Source organism: Salpingoeca rosetta (assembly GCF_000188695.1).
Source record: "Salpingoeca rosetta unplaced genomic scaffold supercont1.20, whole genome shotgun sequence".
NCBI lineage: Eukaryota > Choanoflagellata > Craspedida > Salpingoecidae > Salpingoeca > Salpingoeca rosetta.
This window is the reverse complement of record NW_004754914.1, coordinates 210,333-219,311: the sequence shown is the minus strand read 5'-3', so window position 1 is coordinate 219,311 and position 8,979 is coordinate 210,333. Positions and strand designations below refer to the sequence as shown.

General features: G+C 56.0%; 4 protein-coding genes across 4 annotated transcripts in view; 2 read left to right on the top strand and 2 right to left on the bottom strand.

The window, feature by feature from the left end:
• Positions 1 to 1,128, top strand: part of PTSG_07546 (uncharacterized protein) — a gene marked incomplete at its 5' end in the record, with an annotated part of 2,360 nt that extends 1,232 nt beyond the window's left edge. The window contains 3 exons of the mRNA XM_004991287.1: positions 253 to 330; positions 540 to 595; positions 796 to 1,128. Of these exons, the coding sequence (XP_004991344.1) occupies positions 253 to 330; positions 540 to 595; positions 796 to 939 (278 nt within the window). The 3' untranslated portion in view covers positions 940 to 1,128. The remainder of the gene's footprint in view (positions 1 to 252; positions 331 to 539; positions 596 to 795) is intronic.
• Positions 1,129 to 1,213: 85 nt separating this feature from the next.
• On the bottom strand, positions 1,214 to 4,814 carry PTSG_07545 (uncharacterized protein). Its single transcript, XM_004991286.1, has 11 exons — positions 4,773 to 4,814; positions 4,473 to 4,563; positions 4,138 to 4,197; positions 3,844 to 3,969; positions 3,618 to 3,703; positions 3,159 to 3,337; positions 2,834 to 2,891; positions 2,613 to 2,675; positions 2,380 to 2,428; positions 1,791 to 2,154; positions 1,214 to 1,564 (listed from the first exon to the last, which is right to left on the bottom strand). Exons 1-11 carry the CDS (start codon positions 4,784 to 4,786, stop codon positions 1,473 to 1,475), a joined length of 1,182 nt encoding a protein of 393 aa, XP_004991343.1. The 5' UTR covers positions 4,787 to 4,814; the 3' UTR covers positions 1,214 to 1,472.
• A 105-nt stretch (positions 4,815 to 4,919) lies between these two features.
• PTSG_07544 (uncharacterized protein) lies at positions 4,920 to 8,125 on the bottom strand. Its single transcript, XM_004991285.1, has 7 exons — positions 7,881 to 8,125; positions 7,515 to 7,606; positions 7,183 to 7,272; positions 6,706 to 6,998; positions 6,360 to 6,467; positions 6,120 to 6,199; positions 4,920 to 5,840 (listed from the first exon to the last, which is right to left on the bottom strand). Exons 1-7 carry the CDS (start codon positions 7,961 to 7,963, stop codon positions 4,958 to 4,960), a joined length of 1,629 nt encoding a protein of 542 aa, XP_004991342.1. The 5' UTR covers positions 7,964 to 8,125; the 3' UTR covers positions 4,920 to 4,957.
• A 38-nt stretch (positions 8,126 to 8,163) lies between these two features.
• PTSG_07543 (uncharacterized protein) overlaps positions 8,164 to 8,979 on the top strand; it is a gene marked incomplete at its 3' end in the record, with an annotated part of 3,667 nt that continues 2,851 nt past the window's right edge. Inside the window, exons 1-3 of the mRNA XM_004991284.1 lie at positions 8,164 to 8,368; positions 8,554 to 8,598; positions 8,800 to 8,917. Coding sequence (XP_004991341.1) covers positions 8,333 to 8,368; positions 8,554 to 8,598; positions 8,800 to 8,917 — 199 coding nt within the window. The 5' untranslated portion in view covers positions 8,164 to 8,332. The remainder of the gene's footprint in view (positions 8,369 to 8,553; positions 8,599 to 8,799; positions 8,918 to 8,979) is intronic.

The following is an 8,979-nucleotide window of genomic DNA, read 5'->3' as shown; positions in this document are numbered from 1 at the left end:
TGTCTGTCTGTCTGTCTGTGTGTGTGTCTGTCGGTCTGTCTGTCGTCTGTCTGTCTGTGTGTGTGTGTGTGTGTCTGTCTGTGTGTGTGTGTGTCTGTCTGTCTGTCTGTAATCTGCACCTGGCCGTCCACCTCCGCCCACCCGAGCCCATCGCATCCTGTCTCCGTGCACACGTTGCCATCTGTCATCGCTCACACCTCCGTCTACCTCCACTCCTATCTCTCGACGCCACATGCCCCCCAAATTGTGCAGTCGGTAGCGAGAACTTCAAGACAACAGAGGCCGATGCCTTGCACATCCTCGACCTTCTTACAGCGAAATGCCCACAAGGTACCAGCCACAGTGACCCCACGCACACATCACACCCCTCTCTCAGCGCTCGCCTGCACCGCCACATATCTGCACGCGCATCCCCTCTTCTCTTGCTTGCTGCCTCTTCGTCGGTTGCTTTGACGATGCATGCATGTGTTTCTGCGTACACCTCACCCTGACCACCTGCGTACATCTGTCACCGCGCCCCTCTTCTCGCATCTGTTCAGGGTTGAATCAGCCCGATCACCACGGCCTCACGCCGCTCCACCTCGCCGCCATGCACGTGAGCCATCCGATTGTGTGTGTGTGTGTGTGTCTGTGTCTGTGTGTCTGTGTGTCTGTGTGTGTGTGTGTGTGTGTCTGTGTGTCTGTGTGTGTGTCTTTCGGGCTGCCTGCGTTTATCCGCTTGTCTGTGTCCGTCTGCCTGTACACAAACAAGCCATGACTGACCCCCCATCATCCCACCACCCCATCACACTACAGGGCCACGCTGAGCACGTGTCCCATCTCATCGCTGTGGGCGCAGACGCGACAAAGGCGGACATAAAGGGGCGAACACCCCTTGATCTCGCACGTGCGCGGAGAAAGGACAACACCGCAGCCGTGCTGGAGGCATGCAGCAGCTAATGATGATGATGATGCGCCCATGCAGTGGCTCATGGTCGGTTGAGTCGAAACCATGGTTTGACACAATGGTTTGGTTTGAGTGACAACGACGACGCCGTGTTGCTGTCCACTCCCAGTCCCACCACCACCACCACCACCACTACCACCACCACCACCATCATCATCATCATCACCATAATCATCAACAACACCACCACCACCACCTATGGCATCGCCAGTCGTGTTCACCCATAACACGGCCCACTCCTCTTCCCGTCTGAGTTGCACCGATTACACCACTTTCACAGAATTCATTGTCAGTTAACTGCGACCCTCGTCGTGCACACGCGAAAAGAACACCACAGACGACACAACACAAGCACTACCCAGCACGTCCGAAGCTACGTACACACACGCGGAACAGCAATCTGAGAGAATAACGCGCGCATTCACACACACAAACACCTACCTCCACACACACACACACACACATCAGCACAGTGTCTGCAACAATACACCTCCATCCCCTTCCCAAGTCTTTCTCCTACCCCGCGTCAGTGGCCGCCCCTGAGATGGAAGATGAGAAACGTGGCGACAGCGGCAGCAGCAATGCCAAACGACACGGTAGCATTGCCAAGTACGCCGCCTGTCACGGAAAGAGACAGCATGAGGTGGTACAGGCATGCTGTGAGTGCAAAGATTGCAGCACAACACGTACATAAACGCTGACACGCACGCACACATGCACACACTTGCACTCACACAAGACGACACGCACGCACACACGCAAGACCACACGCATGCACAATCACGCGCGCGCATATACGTGCATACACTCTCATACAAATGCAGGAGCACATGCAGCATGCTACCTTGACTGCCCGGTGCGTCTCGCTTCGGCCGGCCCCTGTTGTTGCGTCGCGGTGACTGCGGCGGTGCAGAGTCGTGCGTTGATGACGATGATGTCCGGGTGTGGTGGTGATGGTGGGACGATGCCTGTCGGCTCGTGTTCAGTGCGTCACCATCATCACCATCACCACCATCGCCATCACCATCATCTCCCATGTGCACACCACTCCAGCCGCTCGCCTCGCTGGCAGTATCGCCACCGCGCATGTCATGCAGCGGCGTTGGTGTGGACGGGGGCCGGCTCGTGCTCTTCTTCAGCTTGTCCGTTGCGCCCATTCCAAATGCGCCTTTGGTGCTCGCGTACCTCTGCACAGCTTGCAGGATGTCCTGGTCTCATTGGAGTTTGTGTGTGTGTGTGTGTGTGTGTGTGTGTGTGTGTGTGTGTGTGTGTGTGTGTGTGTGTGCGTGTGTGTGTGTGTGTGTGTCAGCGTGCGTGTGTGCGTGTGTGTGTGCAGGTGAGGGATTTGAACGGAGAACCAGCGTGTAAATACTTCCACACACTGTGACGATATGCACACGTGCACACACTCGCAGTGCACACACGGGTCCTACCAGGAGGATGATGGCAGAGTTGTAGTGTGCAATGTTGGTGTAGTCGGGGCTGCGGTGCATCGCGTGGCGCGAGATGAAGGCATTGGTGAGCACGTGGTGACTGGCACGCTCCAGCTCGCATGACGATACACAAGCAAGCAAGCAAGCAAGCACACGCACACGCACACGCACATGCATACACACACACACATACAAGCATATGCAAGCAAGCGCATGGCAGGGCGAGTGCGTACTTTGGCTGTCCTGTGTGTCGGATGAACATTTGTAGCACATCCTGATCCAAACACTTGCGGTACCTGAACGCAACGCAACGCAACAGTGTGGCGGTGTCGGTGGTTGAGGGATGAGCGTCATTGCATTGTGTTCAAACACAACACCAGCAACAACAATCACGTCACACCTCCACCAGCACACACACCACCAGAAGTGGGCGACATCACATTATGGTGCTCACCATTCGAGTGCCGCTGCGTTGTCGGTCTCTCCAAATGCGCCCTCTTGGTGCAGTTGGCCTGCCGGAACAACCATGGGAATGGGGAGGTTGATGGGTCAACGGGTACACGAGTGGTGCAACAAGCATGAGCAGACGGGTGGTCAGTGGCGCGTTCGCCTGATCTTCACAGCTTCAATGCCGCAACGATACACAAGCCTTTACAGCAAAGAACAAAACCAACGATCACTGCGCCTACACCACCACTACCACCACCACCACCACCACCACCACCACCACCACCACCACCACCACCACCACACTCTTCTCTTCGTTCATGTCCCCGCACCGAGCATGAGCATGGCTTGTGGCTGGTGCTGCTCTGCTGCCTGCTCCAGCAGCTGTCGGCTCCTGTTGGCGTCGCGCGGGATGTGGAACGCGGGCGCACCGGACTGATACACGCGCGCGAGGGCGAGCAGCGCATCTGGATGGCGCTTGGCAGCCGCCTCCTGCCAGTGGTGCCACTCCCTGGTGACAGTGGCGCATTGGGTGCGGGGTGGTGGTGAAGGTTGGGGGTGAGGACAAGGCTGAGGGTGAAGGGCGAAGCTTGGTGATGGGGGACGGCACAGTGTGAACAAGTGGATGGTGCTGGAAAGGCACTCGTTCACACCCACTCACACACTCACACATTCACTCACTCACTCACTCACTCACTCACTCACTCACTCACTCACTCACTCGCTCACTCACTCACTCACTCACTAACTCACTCACTAACTCGCACAAATACACACTCCCAAGCACTCACGCGTGTGCGTCGCCTTCGGAAGCAAAAAAGTGAGCAAGGTAGATGTGGCTCTGTGCGTCGCACTGCCACGTGTCATCGATATCGCCCTGAAAGGAAGAGAGCAGGATCCGTGATGAGAGGCATGTGAAGTGTGAATTAGCACACGCGCGCAAATTAACACAAACACAGCCGCAACATACAACAAGCAGCTTCATGACAGCAGTCAAACCATGAATCCGCAGCTCACCTTGATGGGGTAAGACCAGGAAATGGGGACGCGCTTGAACAGGGATACGCAAACTGTTGAGACTTCCGCGCCCGCCTGCAGACGCCACCCGCTCTTCTTCGGCAGCACCGTCTGATGCAGTTGACCCTGCCAGCGGCACGACGCAGAGCAGGCACACGTGCAACGTGCAAACCGTGGGCGTGTGAGTGTTGGGGAAGCAACGGATGAGCAGAGGATGAGCAGCAATCGGACTTGCAGAGGCGAGACGGACAGATAACATTTGGGGCGGGAGGAGGCAAGGATGGTCAGACGTACGCAGACGACGGGCTCTTCTCCTTCGACCCAACACTTGATGCATGACTCCTCAATTTCCACCTGTGGGATTGGCAAGCAGCGAGGAGGGAGATGAGGTGAGAAGCATGCAAAGCACAACAGAACTGAAGTGCATGCACAGGAACTGTGGCACGCCTTGCCCGTCACCATGCCGTCCTATATACACATGAACTTGCACGCAGACATGCGCGCATACTACACATGCATACATGTACACATGCATGCATGCATGCATCCTCCCCTCTCATTCCAATACCCGTCCCTCCTCCATCCATCCACACACGCACGCGCACACACACACACATGCAGATGCGCACGTTGATGTTGGTGAGGGATGTGGCTGGATCAATCTCGAACGTCAGCAGCACCGTGGAATCGCTGCCTTCCTCCCATCGGTAGCCAGGCGCCCTGCACCACCCAACAACACACGCAAGACAGAACGTACACACACGCACGCACATGTGCGCGCAGTGGAAGTGAAAGGGGAATTAGCAACAGGATGCAGTGATCGCAGCCAAACCGCGTGCATGGTTCACCGTTTCATCGTCCACATTCAAGCATCAACACCACCATCCACGGCTGCTGCAACCTTCAACCACCACACCGCCACCACGCACCGAATCACCGCCATCGTCGTCGCTTGTTCAGTCTGGTTCCTGAATTTTATTGGATATCTTCTACAATCCATCTACAACGCCCAACACAGTGCACAAACACACACACACACACACACACACACACACACACACACACACACACAACACACAACACACAACACACAACACACAACACACACAACACATCAGTCGAGGTCCTCCACGTCTGTGGATGCGACGACTTGGATGAGAGGCCGTGTGCCGCCGTCACTGCCACCTACTGTGGTAACGCTTGGTTTGTTGGTGCTGTTGCTGTTGGCGCCAATGCCCTCCCATCGTGGCCCACGGCCCGTCTCAATCTCCTCGGGCACATCGCTGTCCTCGTTGTCTGTCTCATCATCAAGCTCATCATCATCATCATCATCGTCATCACCAATGCGAGCACGTCCAACGAGCGTGGTGATCTCTTGTTGCGGCTGTTGCTGCTGCTCCTGCTCTTCGCCGGCACTGCTGCTGTCATCGCTGGCCACCTCCTCAATCAGCATGCGGCGTGGCTCCTGCTGCGGCTGCGTGATAAACGCGCTCTGCCCCGCGAGCGACGTTGGTGCCGCTTCCTCCTGATCATCAAACTCGTCCACTTCGTCTTCATCCCACAGCTGCCGCGGTGCGCGTGGCCCCGTGATGTCAATCACGTCTGCACGCACCGCTCCCGAACTCGCCGCTGTCTGCGCCACCTGCTCCTTGGTGGCACCAGAGTGTCCGTATTGCTCCCTGTTGTACTGCATCCGCGCGTCCGCCTGCATATCGTCCTGTGGAATCTCCTCCAACTGTGGAGGTGCGCCATCACCATCACCATCGTCGTGCTGCGCGTGTCGATACAGGTTATCAAACACGGGGTCACGGCCGAGTGTGGAGCCAACGGTAGCGGCCTCGTGCAGTGCGGGGCTGCCGTCCACCTCATCTGCATCCTCGTTGTCGGATGTGTCACTCGTCTCCCCGCGTGCTGCGCGTTCCTCCTGCGCCTTTTTCTGAAGATCCCACAGGTACTTGACGGCCCGGAACTGGCGCGCTCGCTCCTCCTCGTTCCACCTGCAATCGGGAAGTGGGTGTGGGGGTGCAGTTGTGTGTGTGTGTGTGTGTGTGTGTGTGTGTGTGTGTGTGTGTGTGTGTGTGTGTGTGTGTGTGTGTGTGTGTGTGTGTGTGTGTGTGTGAGGGTGCAGTTGTGGATGTGCGTGTGTGAGTTTGAATTCAGTACACCACAAGCACGACCATCACCACCACAGGCACGACCATCACCACCACCACCACCACCACCACCAAAGGCACCATCACCACCATCACCATCACCACCATCGCCACGGTGTGTACCGTTCTCTCTCCTCGCGCTCGGCCTGGCGACCGCCAACCGCCCACGCCTCTGTGCACGCGCGCTCCTTGTCCCGCACAGGCTGTGCACACAAAAAACAGAACACAATACAGTGGTGTGGTGTGGTGTGTATGGTGGGGAAACGTGGAAAGAACGCAGTGAGTGGTGGCAGCAAGCAATAATGCACAAGAGTTCATCGACACAAACACACACACACACGACCAGTACGTGTTGGCACTGACCCTGTCGTCGAGGTAGGTGAGCTGCTTGCACTTGAGGATCATCGTCTTGCGGTAGTTCTCGATGGAGCGAATGACAGGGTTGCCCATCAAATTCAGCACACGCAGGTTCTGCCCGTCGTGGTGGTGGTGGTGGTGGTGAATGTGACCATTAATGAAGTAAGCAATGCACACACACACACACACACACACACACACACACACGCACGCACGCACGCACGCACACACACGCACACACGCACACACACACACACACACACAGCACACACGCACACAGCACACACGCACGCACAATTGCAGACGCACACACATGCACACACAATATTCGCACACACACGCGCGCACATACCGGCATCTGCGCGAACACGTCGACGACATCAGGGTCGGTGATCTTGTTGTGCGAGACGTCAACTACGCTCAGTGATGGGCACTCGATGAGGCCCTTGAGATCATCTGCCGTCTTGAGGTGGTTGTGCGTGAGCTGGATGGTGCCCAGGTTGTGCAGGTTGGACAGGCCCGTGACGCGTAGGATGGTGTTGTTGCTCAGGTTGAGCTGGTTGAGGTTGGTGAGCGCATCAAGGTTCTTGATTTCGCGGATCATGTTCTTCTGCAGATATAGACACCGCAGCTCCGTCAACGCGTCTGTGATGGTGCGGGACAGGCAGGTGTTGTGTGTTGCAGTGAGATGGGGTGCGTTGCAGTGAGATGGGGTGTGTTGCGGTGAGAAGGGGTGCGGTGGGAAGGGGTGCGATCACTCAGGATGATTTGTGGATGTCACATGCAGCACAAGAGAGACAGGAAACAAACGTTGCCCGTGTGCCCGCACCGAGGTTCTCAATCTCAGAGATGCCGTTTCCTTCCAGCCAGAGGCAGCGCAGGCCCGTGTACTCCTCCAAGTTCTCGATCTTGGTGAAGCCTGGTGAGTGTGAGGGTGCATGAATGTGTCGGGGAAGAGTGAGTGTGCACGAGTGCGTGAGTGTGTGCCTGTGTCTGTGTCTGTGTGTGGGGGGGGGGCTTATGTCTGTGCCTGTGTCTGTGCATGTGTCTGTGCCTGTGTCTGTGCCTGTCTGTGTCTGTGTGACGGCAAAGGTGATGGGGGTGACACTGCTCATTGCACGCAGGTCTGGCTTGCACGAGCTATCCAGCAACGCGTATCACCTTTGTAGTGCAGATAAAGAATGTCGTTGAGGCTTGGTGTTGTGTACTGCTTCATTTCCTTGCACAGCTGCTTCAGGTACTTCTTCGTGATCCTGCCATGTATGCACGTTGTCAATGAAGGTGAGCACTGGGAACGAGTGAAACAGGAAAACGAGACAGACACATGAAACGGATACAGATAAACATAAGCACACATCCACGTACATACATGGATCTTCACACACATTCGCGCACACACACACATGCGTACCCACAAGCACACACACACACACAAGCACACACGCACACAAGCACACACGCACACAAGCACACACGCACACATGCACAAGCACACGCAACTGAGCACACGAGCACACATTTGCACACCTGGGCATGTTGGGGTTCTGTTCTTCCTCGCGCTGCTTAAGGCCCGAGGCTGGCACGACAGCTGTCTGCTCTGTTGGCTGCATGGTGGCGGCGGTGGTGGTGTTGATGGCTGCTTGCTTCTTTCTTGCTCGGTGCTGGTGCTTGCTTGTTGGGTGCTTGGTTTGGTTTGGTTGCTGGGATGATGGACGTGCGAGGTGTAAGTGCAACGACTGCTTCTTGCTTTGCTTGTTGGGCGGACGTTTGGGTCGAATATTCGCTTTATTTTCATTCAATTATCCATACTGCCTGCGTTGCCAAGAAGAACCAAGCAAAGAAGGAAAGCACAAACACACACGCCATCCCATCACAACAGGCAACACAACAACAACACAACACAGCTCGCCCTGCTTGCTCTGACCGCCACAACAGCTAGCCAACACACAGACACAGGAGACAAAGCAACCAAACAAGCCATGTTCAAGCTCGACATCCCCCCTGATCCTCGCGAGGTTTGTACGGTGGACGGGTGACAGAGCATAGAAGCTGCAGCATCGAAGCAGCATTGAAGCAGCCGCATTGACACTCCCATGAGCGCCATACACTCGCCATACATGTATTTGAGTGCTTCAAACACCCTCATTGTTCTCTCACGCATGGATGAACCTTGTGTCACACAACATCATTGCCACCACAGGCCGCCAAGCTGGAGGCAAAGCGCCGTCGTGCAGAGGAACGAAAGGTGGGTTGGCTGTGAACGTGATGCTGGTGGACTTTGTACATTGTTGTTGTTGTTGTTGTTGGTGCGCGACTGTTCTGCATCGGCTGTTTGTTCGAAACAGACTGAGCAAGTTGTACACAACCAACAAAGGTGCATGCACCTACGAACGTGGAAAGCACGTGCTCACTCGCCCCATCTGTTTTATTGTGACTGCTATTACAGAACCGCATCTTCAATGCGCGCCAGCGCACCATGGGCCTCGATGTCGAGGCGCTGGAGCAGCAAATCGCAGAGAAGAAGCAGCGCGAGGAAGAGGAAAAGGAACGCGAGCGCGCAATGGGTGAGGACACTCACAAACACACAAACACACACACACAGTGAAGGGGGCAGAAGTGCCCCGAA

What these genes read in the sequence shown, in the direction of transcription:
- PTSG_07545 (XM_004991286.1), bottom strand. An exon ending in ACAAGCCATGCTCATGCTCG is followed by an intron (nt 2,892 to 3,158) that starts GTGCGGGGACAT and finishes TTGTTCCGGCAG; the next exon opens with GCCAACTGCACCAAGAGGGC. An exon ending in CGACACACAGGACAGCCAAA is followed by an intron (nt 2,429 to 2,612) that starts GTACGCACTCGC and finishes GATGCACCGCAG; the next exon opens with CCCCGACTACACCAACATTG.
- PTSG_07544 (XM_004991285.1), bottom strand. Translation starts at nt 7,963, where the DNA reads ATGCAGCCAACAGAGCAGACAGCTGTCGTGCCAGCCTCGGGCCTTAAG. An exon ending in TCTTTATCTGCACTACAAAG is followed by an intron (nt 7,273 to 7,514) that starts GTGATACGCGTT and finishes CACACTCACCAG; the next exon opens with GCTTCACCAAGATCGAGAAC. An exon ending in ACGTGTTCGCGCAGATGCCG is followed by an intron (nt 6,468 to 6,705) that starts GTATGTGCGCGC and finishes CACGACGGGCAG; the next exon opens with AACCTGCGTGTGCTGAATTT.